The 18,180-nt window shown below is 37.2% G+C and overlaps 1 protein-coding gene across 9 annotated transcripts in view; it reads left to right on the top strand.

The window, feature by feature from the left end:
• ABCA9 (ATP binding cassette subfamily A member 9) overlaps positions 1 to 18,180 on the top strand; it is a 64,080-nt gene that overhangs the window by 26,780 nt on the left and 19,120 nt on the right. For 8 of the 9 annotated variants that reach the window (XR_006607023.1, XR_006607024.1, XM_045080953.1 and 5 more), the window contains 8 exons: positions 67 to 157; positions 2,345 to 2,484; positions 5,434 to 5,553; positions 6,656 to 6,854; positions 8,651 to 8,817; positions 9,457 to 9,590; positions 12,037 to 12,174; positions 15,451 to 15,558. Coding sequence is in view for 7 of the 9 variants with exons in the window: in XM_045080953.1 (XP_044936888.1) it covers positions 67 to 157; positions 2,345 to 2,484; positions 5,434 to 5,553; positions 6,656 to 6,854; positions 8,651 to 8,817; positions 9,457 to 9,590; positions 12,037 to 12,174; positions 15,451 to 15,558 (1,097 nt within the window). In the remaining 2 variants the exon portion in view is untranslated. The remainder of the gene's footprint in view (positions 1 to 66; positions 158 to 2,344; positions 2,485 to 5,433; positions 5,554 to 6,655; positions 6,855 to 8,650; positions 8,818 to 9,456; positions 9,591 to 12,036; positions 12,175 to 15,450; positions 15,559 to 18,180) is intronic. The other variant, XM_045080954.1, reaches the window with a different exon arrangement.

The raw sequence follows: 18,180 nt of genomic DNA, 5'->3' as shown, positions 1-18,180 counted from the left end.
TGTTCTTTTATAAACAATGAGAGAATAACCTCTTCATACAATGCATTGTTTTTCTTTTCTGCTTAGACAGGAAGGTGTTTATATCCAATGGGAGACTGAAGTGTGCAGGCTCTTCTCTATTCCTGAAGAAGAAATGGGGCATTGGCTACCATTTAAGGTACAACCTGTATTGTTGGAGACATGTTAGAACATGTTGCAGACAGGAGATCTTGGTATTAGTATGTTATTGATCATTAATATGTCCAGTATTAGTATGTAGGCTACAAAATTATTAAGATCTTTTCAAGAGTGCTATGTTAGAATGACACCACACTGCTCTCTTTCTTAGCTAATATGAAGGGCAGGTGGGATTGTACACATGGAGACTACATGTCTTTAGTTTAGTTTAAACTAAGTTTAAACAACATTTTTGGAAAATAGTTTCACAACACATTGTTTGCAATGAGAAATGTAGTGACATTCTCACCCTCTCTCATCATTTTTCCAATGCCTCCTTTTTGTTCATCACGACAATGTCAAGTCTCTCTGATTTCATAGTCCCCCTCATTCTTTTCTATCTCTTTCCCTTCCTGATAATAATGAATATCATTATTAATCATTATTATTATTACTATTGTTATGTCATTAAGTAATGTCTATCCCTTATCCCATGTTGGCTATGCTCTAGGTTCTTGCTAGGATATTTACATGTGGAATACTCATATAATTTATTTAATCCTTCAAATAACTGTAAGAAGATGGTACTGTTGGCCTCTGACATGTCAGGGAGTTTTAGTAATAGACCCAATCTCACATTATTTAAAGTGGTAGAATCTTTGGGCCAAGATTACAGGTGTGATATGAATCTCTCCCTATAATTCCTGATAAAATATTAGTATTTCTTAAAAAATAACTTAAGTCACTTTATCCTCAGAAGTTAAAGGTATACCCTACATTATGTACGGAGGGTTTAATCTGATCAAATCTATCACTCCATCATGATTACTTGGTACAACCTAATCGAATCAATACCTTCCAACTAAAATGAACCACTCACTGTTTTCTAAGTATGTTCCATGATTTAGTTGTCTTCTCTCTGCTCAAGGTAGGACATCTGTTTGACATGTCCTCCTCCAACCCATTTTAACCAAGTTCAAATCTTGTCCATCCTTAAAGGTCTTTTCTGAATATTTTCTCCTTAATAAGCATCCTCTTTTCTGGAACCTGGGAAGCACTATTTTGAATTGTTACTTCAGGCAAATTAATTAACCTGTCTTTGATCCTCAGTAATTTAACTTATATAATAGTGGTAATGTACCCACATTGCAGTTAAGGCTAAAAATTTTGAATGAATGAATATTTGACAAGGTGCCAAGTGCTTAACTGACTTAAACTTCCCTCTCTCTCACTTCTTCCAAAATATGCTGCTTTATATTATAGCTATGTTCCAAGCTCCTCTACAGAAGGTTCTGCATTCTTTCTGTTTGGGATCCAGGATCATGTATTACATGGAGCCTTGTAAACACAGAATAGTTTTTATCTAAAATTGATTTTTTTAAGTTGTGTGATCAAAGAGATATCTTCATTATTTGATAGCCTCAATAAATTTCAGTGGATGTGACTAATAATGATGCTTCTAAAATCCAATGATTTCATGAAGAACTTTGCATGTTTTCACTAAGAACACAGGTCATCTTTAAGTTGAATAAATTTGGGGCCAAAAAATGATAAAATTAGCTAACATATACGGAGGGTTTACTTGGTGCAAGGCTCTGTGTGATCACCTGCATACTTTATTTTATTCTGTCTTTTGAAATTCTTTGAGAGCTGAGTATTAGAACGTTGATTGGAATTTTGATGGAAAATTGATGCTGGAAGACTAACTAAACCTAAGTTCAGGAACATGGATCAGTGGGACATTAGAAACATGTTCTTAATGACTCTATCAAGTTAATCCTCGGTCTGTGTTCACCATGTTCAAGTCTTCGTTTTTGTAAAACCCATACTTTATTGCAAAAGGGAAATTGAAGCTGAGCTTTTGGATAGATGGAGAGAAAATCAGGCATTTCCTCCACCTCACTCCAGCCAACATCTAGCTGAATATCTCTTCCCTCCAAATAATAGTATCTGAATTATTACCCCTTACATTGGTGCCTCTAGATTATATAGTTTGGACTATATTTGGACTATTTACTATGTCTTACTTCTTCCATTACTATATATATATATGTGTGTGTGTGTGTGTGTGTGTGTTTTATATATATAAAATCTCATAAATATTAATGAAGTAACAAACCTACTACAATTGTTTGTAGAGATGGTGTTGGATAAAAAATAGCTTTAACATGCTCTTTTTAAATGTCAGTTTGCATCTGAATGAAATGTGTGATCCAGACAGTATAACATCACTTGTTAAACAACATGTCCCTGATGCCAAATTAAGGGCACAGAGTGAAGAAAAGCTTGTATATATTTTGCCTTTGGAGAGGACAAACAAATTTCCAGGTAACAGAACATAGAGACCACAGAATGATTTGTAACAATGTTACTAACAATAACAGTTGCCTTAAGAATGATGGCTGACATCTTTATGCTTGCTAAGTGCGTGGCAGTGTGCGTAATCCTTTGATGTTCCCCAGAGTTACTGCTAGTATTAGCTCCTGATATTATCCCCAAATCACTTATGAGTAAACTGAGGCAAAAGATACCAAATATGCTTCAAGTGGCAACCTAGACAGTTAAGAGGTATAGGACCACATCAAGCTAAAATTAGGAATATTTGGAACATTTGTTTCAGGAATGAATGAGAGAGCCTGGTCTGGGCAAGGAGGGGCCTGTGAAAACAGCATGGAGTATTAAATGGGAGTTGAGGGAATGGTACACCAGCACAGGTACATGGTTTTATTATAAACACCATGACATAATATTATAATCCAAGTAACCGAATAGTAATTACAATCAAACCATATGTTGCCAAACTTCTAAACTTACAATTTGGCTGCAAATACAGAAGCCTGGAGGCTCAGTGCCATCCACTTTTCTAGCTCATCTCTCAATATACTTTCATTTGCCAAGAGTTTTGGGGTAGATGGCATTAAAAAAAAAAGTATGACCATAAAATGTGTTTACTTTGAGTTCAAGGAATTTGCCAGCTTTTAATGGATGCTAATGGCTCTGTGGCTGTCTGCTTGAATGAATAAACCTGCCATAATCATGGTTCATAAGGAAATACAGCACTAGACAGTAGCATCATTGAAAGCTGGGATAATAGAGACAGATTGGGTAGGTTTCAATCCCAGCAAGGCGGTTATGAGCTCCATTATCCTGGACAAATTATATTACTTTTCTGTACTTTAGTTTCCCTATTTGTAACAAAGGGATAATGGTAGTACTAACTTTATAGAATTTTCATGAGGATTAAATGATTTAATATATTTAAACATATTATTAAAATATTAAAAATAAGCACAACACCTAGAATCATAACTGACATAGAAGTTATAGTATTTCTTCAAGTCTAAGATAGCCTCAGCTGTAAGATGTGAAATAGAAAGAAATGGTGCCATTTCTTTACAATGACATGCCAACATTTGGGATACATGCTCATTTCAAATACGGTAAAAGATGATGAAATGTATTTATCTTAGAATCAGTGAAGTAACTGTAGTCCTAGATGTGTGCACCATGTCTTTGATATACATGTACGTATGGAAACAGAAATCTTTATGAAACCCACAAAGCAAAGTGTTAAATGGTTATTTGTTAAATGCATTTCAGAGGGGAATGCACAATTTTAAAAAAGACTGAAAAAGAACCAACACTTAGAACTCATTAGAAATCATGACTACTTCTGTATTTTTATTTATCTAACACACCTTTAAGATAGATACCTTTAATTTCTCCCAATATTTGAATTAGTTCATCCTTTATTCTACTTCAAATTTTCCTGAACTGTCCTCAAAGTATGCCCAGTATCTTTAAGAAAACAAAAAACCAAAAACAACCCTCAAAGTGGCCTACTAATCCCTATAAAGACATATCTTCTTTTTAAAACATTTTTTTGCAGCATGATGTTTCTTTTATTTTTTATTTAAATTCAATTAATTACCATAGAGTGTATTATTAGTTTCAGAAGTAGAGCTCAGTGATTCATCATTCTTCTATAACACCCAGTGTTCATTACATCACTTGTCCTACTTAATGCCCATCACCCAGTTACCCCATCCCCGACCCCCCAGGGATCCTCAGGGTGTCTCCTATAGTTAAGAGTCTCCTAGGTTTTGTCTCTCAAGTCCTTCCTTCTTTGAAGGCTCTTGTGTAATCTTCATACCATAGTCAGAAGCTGGAAAAGAGAGAGTAAATGCAAAGTTACATACATACTTTGTTCTTTCCTTTAACTTATGTATTTCTCTAAAATAGGGAAGATTGTGAATCACCTAATTATTTCTATAAACATTAGTTCTTTTGCATTTGTAGTCTATTGCCTACAAGTTATTCCTAAGAGCATTCTTACATTCTTATATTCCTGAGTGAGTGGGGTTTTAGAATTTAATATTTCCTACCTTAGTCATTCATAGGTGCTATAGTGCGTACTGTAGACTGGGGGTCTTACAAACAGTAGACATTGATTTTTTTGATGATTCTGTATGCTGGAAAGTCCGAGATCTGGGTTCCAGCACCTTTGGGTTCTCATGAGATACCCCTTTGGAGTTGCAGAGTGCAGACTTCTCCTGGTCTTCCCATATGGCAGGGAGCAGGGAGAGGAAGCCAGATTTCTTGTGACTCTTTCAAAGGTATTAATCCCTCCACTCTAAGGACCTCATCTAATCCTAATTATCTCCCAAAGCCCCCACCTTCTAATACCATCACACCAGAGGTAGGGTTTCAACATACAGATTTATGGGGATTTATGGGAGACCACAGCATTCAGTTCATTTATTACATTCTCCATTATCAAACAGATTAGTTTTTTTTTTTAAGATTTTATTTATTTATTTGTCAGAGAGAGAGAGAGAGTACACACAAGCAGGCATAGTGGCAGGCAGAGGCAGCGAGAGAAGCAGGTTCTCTGCCGAGCAAGGAGTCCAATGCAGGACTCAATCCCAGGATCCTGGGATCATGACCGGAGCCAAAGGCAGTGGCTTAACCAACTAAGCCACCTAGACGTCCCCAGAATTAATTTTCTAAAACAGAATAAATAAAACATAATATTTCTTAATGAACTCAGCATATGTAGCTTTCCAAGAATGAAACATAGATGATTATAATTTTATACTCAAGACATGGAAGCACACTGTATAGGTTATTTTAGAAATAAGGGAAAGTCTATATCATAGCTTTCTTTCTCATGAATGCTTTTGGGCTCTCACCCATGTTATCTATTATTGAAAAATATAGTTACTTAATATCATTACAAATTATATTCTTCTAATGCATTTCTGTGACTACTTTTAGATCTTTACAGGGACCTTGATAGATGCTCTAACCAAGGCATTGAGAATTATGGCGTTTCCATGACAACTTTGAATGAAGTGTTCTTGAAATTAGAAGGAAAATCAGCTATTGATGAATCAGGTAAAAAAATAAAAACAAGAAGAAGAAGAAGAAACTTCAATTTTACCTTTCTGTAGAATATTCTATCTTGAAAATATAGATGAGGTTGTATGTTTTGGGAGGTGATCTGATTCTGATTCTGATTCTGGTCTTGGGAATTCTTAGAGCAGAGAAGAGATGTATTTCTGTCTCTTTCTTCCCTTTTCTCCCAATGCTGGTCCCCCCTCTTAAATTCCTTATTTTGTAGTATGCATTTTACTAAGGGCATGGGATATGGCAGTGCACAAGATTAGGTCCTCATGGAGTAGACAATAAATATGTAAGTGCTATAGAGAGAAGGAAATTAGAGTTGTATGTTGACAGTTAACTTTTCTTGTAACATTTTGAGGATACTGTCTCAATGTCTTCAGGATTCCATTGTTGTTATGAGAAGATTTGCTGTCAGTATTTTTTGATTATTTTTTTTATTGGTTGAGTAGGTTTTTAAAAATACCTCTTTCTCTCTTTTTCCCACTGTTGAAGTTACATACTTGTGGTTACGCTTAACTTTTAGTATACATATATTAGAGCTTTCTAAAAGTCTAGAGGTGATCAGTTTCTCTAGGCATGTCTTCCAAAAGAAGTAACCTTTTTCTTGTCTTCAAGAAATGGCTACATGAAAAAAATATTGTCTCTACCAATTTTATATTCTTATATCCTTAAAATATGCCAATTTTAAGGGATAGGGAGGGTTCTATACATACTGGCTTTTCTACCTTAGTCAGAAATACTGATAGTTTATCTTTTTCTAAGCTAAATATGGGTTTCTTTTCATTGACTTTCCTAGAATGAATTAAGTCCTTGAGGCTATAGACCCAAACCTTTTAAAAAAAAAAAACAAGATTTCTTTATTTCTTTTATTATGTCATTAGTTTTTCTTCTTGTATTATGCTTTTTTTTTTTTTTTGCTTTGTTTCCTTTACTTTAGTGGTTATTCTCATAATGCCACGAATTCATTTATTAGCATCTCCTTGCCCAAGATTCTCTTCACCAACACCACTTGGTGGAAAGACGGTCGTCAAGAAATCTAAGTAATACGCATCTAAAATGACACCTTATAAATTATCGATTTTATGTTTTATAGATGATGAAATTTGGGGAGAGTTACAAAGTAATAGGACAAAAGACACAGGAAGCCTTGTTGAGCTGGAACAAGTTTTGTCTTCCTTTAAGGAAACAAAGAAATCCATCCGGGGCATGGCTCTCTGGAGACAACAGCTCTCTGCAGTAGCAAAAGTTCGCTTCCTCAAGTTAAAGAATGAAAAAAAAACCTTGTTGACCATGTGAGTACCCAGGTGTTTCAGATATGTTGGGTCAGTGCTCTCGAAATAAATGCAAGGGGAAAAAACAAACACACCTCCGAGATAAAGCACAGCAATTGCATATGGTCATTTTTTTTTAACACAGAAAATAATTTCTAATTGCTTGGGTGGGTATATAACTAACCCTGGTAAAGCTTGGGCTTTTTCTTTTAATTCCACACAGAATCTGCTCTTATCAAAGGGTTGAAATCATTTTTCTGAAGCATAGAAGTTAGCACTCGGGTCCCATCCCCAGAACTTCCTTTTTGCCCACACAGCTCTGTGCCAGGCTGTATCTGAGCCTGTATCCATCCTCAGGAACCTGCTTCATGGTTCACACATTTCCCTATAGCTTCGCGTCCTTCATGAAGCAATACCTCCTTGCAAAAACCCTGATCTCCAGCCAGGACTCATTCATTAAAAAATACTTGCTAGCACTTCTGCCTAACAGTCTATGTTAAATATCTGTATAACACTTACCAATATAAATCAGACATGAGATTTGGCTCATGAAGGCGATTCGAAGTATACTAAAAACCATAACATAAAATTAGACAATATTGTCAACCAGAACATTCAGTATGCAAAAGATTAGGTTCCAATTTGGGCATCAGAAAAATCATCTTGTGATTTTTTGTGTGTGTGAGAAATGGAATCTGGTGTAGGAAAATGTAACAGTTAACCAGGGAGCCTGATGTGGGGCTCGATCCCAGGACCCTGAGATCATAACCTGAGCCAAAGGCAGAGGCTTAACCTTCTGAGGCACCCAGGTGCCCCTAAAAAATAATTATGATAATGTATTTCATACAGTTGAAGAGTTTGGGCATTGTGACTAGAAAGCAAGTATTAAAAATTTATTTTTTATTTGAAAAGATGATTGACATAATTAGCACAGATTGCTGGGGAGGCTCTGGGTGGCTCAGCCCGCTGGGCATCTAACTCCAGATTTCAGCTCAGGTCATGATCTCAAGGTCATGAGATTCAGCCCTGTGTTAGACACTGCCCTCAGAAGGGGGTCTGCTTGGGGATTGCTCTCTCTCTTCCTCTGTCCTTCCCCTCACTTTTGCTCACTCTCACACTCTCTCCAAAACAAACAAACAAACAAAATAAACAGATTGCCAATTGCACTTAATTGGGCAACAGTGCAAAAATGGCTTGGAAATAGTAGACTCTAGAGACCAAGAAAACAGTCATTGAGGACAATATTGAAAGAGGTCAGGAAGGAGATAATTAAGGTCCTAACTTAGAAAGTGGAAGAGAAAAGGTTTTTAGGCACCTAATAATGATGGTATGATAGAAATTTTCAGCTACTCGGAAAAGGGACTTAAAGGAGACAGATTAGTGGAAAATGGCCCTTGGAACTTGAATTAATGAGAAAATGTTGTAATTTATACAAATTGGAAACAGGAGGGGAAATGCTTGAATGTAGTACGTCTGAGTGTTGGTGGTATGCCAGTGTGCAGTGGTCTAGAAAAAGGAAGAAATGCAAGATGGAAACAGAGGAAAGAAGTGGGAATTGGAGAGAGATTTGAGTCCTACCCAGCCAACCTCATGAGCTTGAGTGACATGTCCAAAATGGACAGGGCGGGGGAGTGGGGGAGAGCCATTAGAGAGATAGAAAGACCAAGCATAGATACAGAGGAACCATTTCATTTTGGAAAAAATGAAAATTCTTTAGAATTTATTTCTATTTTAATATCCACTATCTACTCAAACTTAAAAATCTATAAACATTGCTATAGATGAATTTTTTTTCTTTTACATTTTCCTCCATGTAGATTATTACTTCTTGGCATCAGCTTTTGCCCTCAGCTTTTAGAGCATCTATTCTATGAGTTATATCAAAAAAGTTATTCTTGGGGACTGACTCCTGATATGTACTTCCTCTCACCGGGACAACCGCCTCAAGCTCCTCTGACCCACTTACTGGTCATCAATAAAACAGGTAAACATGAAGCAAATGTAATTTTCCAGCTTTGTTCTTCTTGAGAGATTCCCCAGACAACATAAACCATGAGGGGGCAGAAAAAAATTCTGCATGTTTTAGAACACCTATGAGGCCAAATAGGAAATTAATTTAAAAAATGAAAAATTCAAGGTTGGGGAGTTTATTTTAGAAACACATCCTACAAGGTCACTTAAATCCTGAAGTTTATTGCACCGAGCAACAAAAGGGGATTTAGTAAGATAAATCATTGAGTGATCATTGAGGTCTTTCCACAACATTTTTAAAAAGTTCTATGCATTCTTGAGGGCTGCAAAAAAATCTGTTCCAAATTTCTAAAAAAATAGAAGATTAATATCTTTAAGGATTATAATGTTAATGTTAAAATAGTATTTTTACATTAACAAAAATTATATGCAAGTGGCTAGGCTCTAGGGCAAGTCATCTTGTCCTGTCTTTGATATCAGAATTTCCTATCATAGTATCAATGCTGCCTTTCTAAGGAAATCCTTAGAAAATCTTTATTATGGTATGCTTTGGGTGATATCACTTAGTTTAGTTTAGGTGGGTTTTTTTTTTCTTATTACTTATCTGTTGTTTTACTTCCCTTGCTTCTTTTGATTTTTACCTTCATGGTAGGGTCAAGTATTGATAACTTTATACATTCTCTGAGGCAACAGAACATAGCTTTGGAAGTGGATGCCTTTGGAACCAGAAGTGGCCCAAATGAGCCATCGTACAACGGTGCTATCACCGTGTCAGGTGATGGCGAGGTATGTTGGGCTCTGATTTTGCATCTTACCAGTGATGGGATACAAGGGCCATTTGAGTAATACCTAACAACGAACATAAAAGGTCAGTTTAACCCAAACAGATGGGATATCTCTCATTTGTGAGTATAAATATTTGCCCATAGCCTCCATTATAACAAGATAGAATTAAATGTCATTTGATTTTATTCCTTATTAAATTATTTGCACTATTACTAACAATGAATTTAAACCTTATTATCAATTCTGTTCCATTCTAATAATGAATTTAAATCTTATTCTCAACTGGATTTTAACTCAAATGACTCTTTGATGAATCATCTAAGAATAAGTCTGATTAATATCTATTATGAACTTCAGCTCCACTACCAAAAAAAAAAGTTCTTAGTTTTTTCACAGTAGATTTTTGTATATTTCTTATGGGGAAAAAGGTTCATGTCTTGACTGCTAAACTCTACACAAATGGGTCAAATCTTTAGATAAATATTTATATTCAGCTATTTGATATTAAAAACTTTCTGTTTCCTACAACTTGCAGTTCATGAATCAACAGTGGATCCCATAAGAGTTTGTTAGATATGCAGATTCTCAACTAGTGAATCGTTGAACACTACATCAAAAACTAATGATGGCTAATGTTGGCTAATTGAACATAGTAACAATAAAATCAATTAATCAATTAATTACAATTACATGCCAGATGTTGAAAAAAGAAAAAGAAAGAAAGAAAAGAAATGCAGACTCTCCATTCCCACTCTAGACCTACTGAGTGACTGTACTTGAATAAAATCTGCAGATTCCTATGCTCACCAAAGTTTGAGAAGGAATGTCTTATTTAGCAATATTTAAGACTGGTGTATTTCTAATGAAAATTTACTTTCTGCTTCTCTTAAAAATTCCTTCCATGTGCTGATTCTGGCAGTCTGTAGCTGGAATTGAGAAACAGTTGCCCAGTTTAGAGCTGGACTAAACTTGCTTTAGACCTGGACTTGCCAACTTGCTCTAACGCCACGCTGCTTCACCCATGTATGTGATCTACCTAGGCCCTGTGGGGGTCTGGGGAGAGATCCCTGTGGTAGACAAATGAAAACAGATGACAAGACAGTGGGGTGTCTGGGTGGCTCAGTGGGTTAAAACTTCTGCCTTCGGCTCAGGTCATGATCCCAGGGTTCTGGGATCGAGCCCCACCTCGGGCTCTCTGCTGAGCAAGGAGCCTGTTCCCCCCTCTCTCTGTGTGTCTCTCTGCCTACTTGTGATCTCTGTCAAATAAATAAATAAAATCTTTAAAAAAAAAGTGTTATATGTGTAAACCACTGTAGGTAAGTGTTGCAAAGCTTGACCATTTGCAACTTATCAGAGTTAATTTTCAGAAGTAATTTTTGTGCCCATAATAAAATTAGAAATTACTTTTGATCAAACTTGTCCTTGGTATGTTGTAAGCAGGTTAGTTTCTGGTGTGCTCAGAAAAATAGTTGTTAAAAAATGGCATTCTTAAGATCAATAAGCATTGCTTTAAGTAATTAGATTAGCTACAATCCATGTGATTTTTTGTGATAAAAAATAATAACTTTTATTCTTTTTATTTGGGCAAGAATTAATCACGGTATACATATGTATCTATATATCATTTATGATATATGTGTGTATATGTATATATAGAGAGAGGTAACTTTTTTACTGTATGTTTTCCCCCAGCTTTATTAAGATACAATTGACATACATCACTGTATAAGTTTAAGATGTACAGCATAATGACTTGACTTACATATACTGTGAAATGATTTTAAAATGCCATTTTAAAGGAGGTTATTTTAAAAAGATTTTTATTTATTTATTTGACAGAGAGAGAGAGATCACAAGTTGGCAGCGAGGCAGGCAGAAAGAGAGGGGGAAGCAATGCGGGACTTGATCCCAGGATCCTGAGATCATGACATGAGCTAAAGGCAGAGGCTTAACCCACTGAGCCACCTTGGTGCTCCTTAAAGGAGATTTTTACATGCAGCATTGCTACTGCAAGCTCAGTATTTGTGAAAACCTATGCTTTCATTACAGTAGCTGCCTGCTCTCTGCTTCTAAGTATCCACACATTCTTAATTTATAAAATGCATGTATTGCATTTTGAAAGGAAGCCTATGGCCATGATACAGAGACATTGCTTCGTGGAGTTTTATGGTATTGCTGCTAAAAGTCATCTGAGGCATTTCATTTTGTGACCATTTAGGCAGAAAGAGCCACCTGTCCGCTGCTATGGTCAGTCAAGAGCAAAATACTGAATTCCTTGCTGTATATCGGGAATTAATCAAGTAATATGAGTGATGGTGATATTAATCACATTCAATGCTTTAGCCTTCCAGATTTGTCAAAAATTTGAATGATTTTCTACCATATTCTTTCATTAAATTTTGTATTTGCTTCCTGAGGGCTTAGAATGCACATTTATATATTTTAGGATTACAGATTCTCAATAGCATGTAATACCAAAAGGCTGAATTGCTTTCCTGTTGTCATGGATATCATCAGCAACGGGCTACTGGGAATTTTTAATTCTTCAGAACGCATTCAGACTGATAGAAGCACATATTTCGAAGTAAGTATAATTTTTCAGAGGGGAGAGGGTTAGAGAGAATCTTAAGCAGGTTCCACGCCCAGCTTGGGCTCATGCAGGGTTCCATCCCACAACTGAGATCATGACCTGAGCCAATTCAAGAGTCAGATGCTTCTTCAAACTGGGCTTAATTTAATCTCCAGTTCCCTCTTCACCCCAAACTTGCTCTTCTAAAGATGAAAATTCCTATTTTAAGTGGATTTCTAGTTCTTACGTGACCGTAGAAAACTTCTAGACTTTCTTCTAAAATCTAGAGGAAAAATTAACTCTACCTTTAAGAATGTCACCAAATGCCTGTTTTAGGTACTTTAAACTACTTTACAATATTTATAAATGGGACATTAAACATTCCAGTAAGTGGGAAATTAAAATGTGACAATGAATCAAGTTTACTCCCTAGTGATAAAAGTTTATATGCAACACATTAACTTTGGTATTAGAGAATTTAACCTGTTTATAGTACAGACTGTCTTGTGGTCATTCTTTGCTTATGTAAATTGTGTTGCACTAAATGACCTTTTTCCCGTAGCTTTTTACTATGTACTTAACCATTTCCTTCCCTTAGACAAAGTGAAAACTCCAAGATCCCACCCAAGAAAAAAATGTTACCCCAAATTTCAGTTTCAGCATATTATAACATTAGAAACAGGATCTGTGCAACTTACCTTTTTACTTAATAGTACAAGGTTACGGTGTTGACCAAAAGAAAACACAGATTTCCCATTAAACTTTTGTTTTAATGGGTCTCAAAATTCTGTGACAGATTTTTGGTCAAGTTGTTTCCATTACAAATTACTGATTTTAAAAACTAATAACTTAAAACTGCCACACACACACACACACACAAAATGGTCCACAAAACATTCTCCTTTCCTTCTGAAGGTTTTACAATGTAGTTATCATTAACCAGTCTTTTACTATTAAACTAAATGGCCAATTGACACAAACAGTTCTGAGACTGTTCCTCCACCACTGATTAAGACTGGGGTGGCAGGTATTGGGGATAATATTCATTTAGCCTTCTGAGCTTTCTGGGCAGACTTGGTGACCTTGTCAGCTCCAGCTGCCTTCTTGTCCATGGCTTTGGACTGGAGGGTAGGGTAAGCTTTTTTTTAGTTTGAAGTTATTTTGGAGGTTTTTCCAAGTGTCATTTCAAAAACAGAATATTGAATGATAGTTGGAAGTAATGAACAGGATGAAAAAAGATCTTTAAAGATTACTGTGGTGATTTTATAATAGCATAGAGTAATAGATAAATTAATAGTATTTGGGTGATAACCATCTAATTTGTGGCATTAGATAGCTGGCAAATCTCAGCACTGGTGCATTTGATAAAAAAACCTGAATCTTGACCATTTGAACTTAGTTCTCTGAGTAGGCTTTTTTCTTAATGAAAGGGAAATTCATCAGGCAACTTGGAATTAAGGCAAAAAGCAGAGGACAACCTGGTAGGCAAACAATGCTGAGTGAAATGCATGCTATAGCAGCCATAGGCACTAGGAAATGACTATAGTTGAAAAGATGGGCATTTTCTAAGTTAGGTAAAATGGTCTTTTAATGATACTACCAGGGGCACTGATAAGGCCTGTAAATAAACTAATAAAAGGTTTTGTCCGCAAAAAAAAAAAAAAAAAAGAGAGAGAGAGAGTCAGATGGCTTAACTGACTGTATCACCCAGGCACACCTGAAGTCAATATGATATTATCTCACTTATCCTGAACTTTAAGTTTTCAAGAAGACACTTGAAATGCAGAAATAACTTGTGAACTTGTTCTTGAATAAGTGTTATGTTTTACACACTTGTTGTTTACATTTACGGGTTGATACACACACACACATATATATAGACACATTATCTAGCGATGATTATGTAACATTATAACCTGGATTGGATGACTTGGGCTCAGTGGAAGAGTAGACAAATAGTTGGGGAAAAAGAACTGACAGCTTCTTAGATCTGTCACCACCTGTGGCAGTAGGTAATGGGAACTCGCTGAAACAGCCAGAGTCTGAAAGGCCAGACAAGTGGCTGTCTCAACAACTTGACCTTCTATAGCCCTTGGTTCAACAATCCACAAGAAAAAAAAAAACACAGATGAAAACGTCATCACAAAGTTTTCTTATGATGTAAATAAGGCAATGTGAGCACAAGGTGCAGCGGACTGAGTTAAAGATGAGCAGGACGGCACATAAGCATAGGAAACCACAGGCACTCAATAAATTGCTCTCATTATCACTATTGCTGTTTGTGTTATTTTTCTTGGGAGTACACTGGGTTTCCATTAAAGAAGGTTCAGCTTTGACTAGATCAGCAGACGGGCTGAAATTGAACTAGAAGCAGTTCTTATTTAAAATGTAGCTTACCAGGCCTGCTCATATCCGGAGTCAGAATCTTCTCAGTGGGGGGAGGGCGTGCATCTCCATCATGGCGCCATCTTGAATCTCCCTTCACCATCTTGAAGTGACACTGTAAGCATCCTCTACAGCTCCCTGGTCACTCATTGTTATTAAGAATTATTCCAGTGCTGTCCAAAACTTCAATTTCCTATCCAATTCAAACACTGCAGGCTCAGTTTGTGGCCTTACAGCAGGGTCAGTGAAGTGGGTGGGTGGGCAGTGGTGGGCTTTGCCCTTTTCCCTCTTTTCTAGTCTAACATCTTGGAGTGGAAAGAAGAGAGTGACCTTGCTCTGGACTCCCCACCCCTTTTTTTCTCCCCTGCTGGGGTTGGAAGCAGAGAGGAAAGATGGAGAGATTAAGAAAGGAAGAAATGGTGCTCTGGAGACATCCTGCTTTCTCTAGTTGTATCTGCTCCCTGTAGCTTCTATGTACATGGCCACCACAGCCTAGGTGACCAGTGTGATTGTCTTGGATAGTGTTTAGCTTTGACCTCAGTTCCTTGTGTAGATGAAGATGAACTGGATGATGCTGAGCAGAATTTCCCTTTGATTGCTATGGAGAGGTACTCACTGTCAAGCTCTCCCCTTTCCCTTGTGCATTGCTTGATGTGGCCATCACACAGGCAGTTAACAACTTCTTCCACCCCTGCCTTAACCTCTGTGCCTCTTCATAAAGAACTGTGAAAACTATTGAGTGCTTCTTGCATGCTGTTGGGAAGCTACAGAGATTTGGGGTGAGGTGGGGGCTGTCCCACATTCTTCATAGCACCAATTCACCTATTTGAATGACTTAGTTAAGATTAAGCACAAAAGAACTGTGTGTGCAATTGCCAGCAGCTCACGTGTTCTGCATGATTTCAGGAGCACGTGTCTTATGAGCATGGGTACCTGAGTAACTCTTTCTTCTGGATCCCGGTGGCAGCCTGTTTCACTCCATACATTGCAATGAGCAGCATTGGTGACTATAAAGTAAGGAGATTTAACAAAGTCCTTGCATGTTCTTATTACTCAGAGACCCCTTCTCCGCTCTATGACTGTATATGTATATGGAGGGGGGGGAACACTCCAAATTTACATGGTTGAAACAATGCTATTTATTTATTTATTTATTTAAATTTTTTATTTCTTTTGAGTGTAACAGTATTCATTGTTTTTGCACCACACCCAGTGCTCCGTGCAATCCGTGCCCTCTCCAATACCCACCACCTGGTTCCCCCAACCTCCCACCCCCTGCCCCTTCAAAACCCTCAGATTGTTTTTCAGAGTCCATAGTCTCTCATGGTTCACCTCCCCTTCCAATTTCCCCCAACTCCCTTCTCCTCTCTAAGACCCCTTGTCCTCCATAATATTTGTTATTCTCCACAAATAAGTGAAACCATATGATAATTGACTCTCTCTGTTTGACATATTTTACTCAGCATAATCTCTTCCAGTCCCGTCCATGTTGCTCAAAAGTTGGGTATTCATCCTTTCTGATGGAGGCATCATACTCCATAGTGTATATGGACCACATCTTCCTTATCCATTCGTCCGTTGAAGGGCATCTTCAAGATTTTATTTATTTATTTGACAGACAGAGATCACAAGTAGGCAGAGAGGCAGGCAGAGAGAGAGGAGGAAGCAGGCTCCCTGCAGAGCAGAGAGCCTGATGCAGGGCTCTATCCCAGGACCCCAGGATCATGACCTGAGCTGAAGGCAGAGGCTTAAACCCACTGAGCCACCCAGGCAACCCTCATCCCACATTTTAATAAAAGGTTGGCAAATATGAAGAAAATGCTATTCTTCTTAAACAGCAGTGAGACCTCGGGAAGGACAGTGGAGGAGGTATCATCAGCTAACAGGGAATGGCAGCTTTTATCTGGTTTATCGCTGAGATTTTGATTGGTAGCCATGACCCTCTGACATTATCACAATGCCTCTCTTGGCGATGGTTTTCACTTCGAGGTGGTGGTGGAGTTAACCCTCAGTGAAACAGTCCTAACCAATTCATCCCAGAATTTTGGCTTCTTGTTGAAAAAGACAGCCCCTTTCAAGATGCATTTTAGCTTCATTCAATTGGAACATATTTGTACTAAATTTTTTAAAAAATATTTATCTAAAATCCAAATATAATTGGCAACTCCATGATATTAATACCTTTTTCTCCTTAGCCTCCATGGCCCACTAATGATGAAGTCATGGAATTTGTTTCTGAAATCTATCTAAAATCTTCCTACATTCCCCCATCTCTCCTACAACACCCTGGTCAGAGCCACCATCATCTCTCTCCTGGACGAGCACATCAGCCTCCTTACATGCTTACTATGGCTCCTCATTAGTCTTCTCCTTACCCATTCTCCATCCAGTGAGACAGAACAAGTACTTAAGCACACACATCTGACCATGTTGATGACTCATCTAAGTCTCTCCATTGGTTTCTTGGCAAACCAAGCAGCAAGAATGAAATCTTTTCTGTAGCCTGAAAAACAGTGCATGAACTAGACCCAGATGTCTCTCTCCACTTTGATATGATGCCACTATCACCTCAATAACTATGCCCAACCAATTGGGTTCTTTCCAGTTTATTGAGAGGGCCAACTGTACCCACTACGGTTCTTCTCTCCTATGCTCTCTGCCTGCTGTGTTCCCTGTCACCTGTGCAACTCCTACTCACCATTAGACCCTCACTCAGGCCCCCTTCTCTGAAAGACCCCCTAATTACAATTCACCTCTCCTATGACCCTTATCTTAACACTTCTACTTTTACTTCTTAAATTTTAATTTTCACAATTTTAATTATGTAGCTATCACTACACCTATTTGCATATCACCTTTATCTCTTTTGGCCACTGCAACTTGACCTCCACCAGAGCCCCATGACCAACACAAAGCACATGGTGTGCTCAGGAAACATATATTGAACGTATTAATGAAGAGAAAAAGTCCAGCTCTCTAACACATCCTAGCTATCATTCTCTTTCCTGATTTTTTTCCAGGTACACTTCCTTTTCCAGAATATTTATCTCCATTCTAACTTTTTCCCTAAAGAATGTCTTTATATAGACTCAGTTTACGATTTGAAATTTTCATTGCTTTTGTGCTTCTGTTAAAGTTCAAGTAATATTTTAAGCCTTGTGTTAAGACAATCACTGCAACATATAACTTAGAGCGGGTCACAATATCAAAATCTACTTACTAGTTTTTATACATAATAATGAAAAATGTGCTTTACTTCAAGACAATAAGTGTCTTATTTTTATCTTATTAGTTTTAACAGACATCTTATGCCAACCTAAAAAGATAGTAATAAAATTGACTTGTTAGAAGATCATTTCTTAGACCTAAAATAAAATGCCAATTATAAGAGGACTGTTTATACCCAGCACAAATTTGAAGAATCTTACAGGGAATTTGTAGACCTACATCTCTGGAATCTTTGTACAATTTACAAGTCTCCATTAATGTCCAAAGGAAGAGTAGCTTTGCAAAGAAAAGAACAGGCATCTTAATGAGGCAATGTCCAGTCATTCTGTGACAGAATGTGGGCTGGTTTTGTTGGTGCATTTCTCCTTTGGACAATGAGGTCACCATGCAATTTGGAGCACCATTGAT

The sequence above is a fragment of the Mustela putorius genome, unplaced genomic scaffold, assembly GCF_011764305.1.
Source record: "Mustela putorius furo isolate JIRA1106 unplaced genomic scaffold, ASM1176430v1.1 tig00000487_pilon_pilon_pilon, whole genome shotgun sequence".
NCBI classification, from domain to species: Eukaryota; Metazoa; Chordata; class Mammalia; order Carnivora; family Mustelidae; genus Mustela; species Mustela putorius.
The sequence above is the reverse complement of the archived record's forward strand: the minus strand, read 5'-3'. Positions and strand labels throughout refer to the sequence as shown.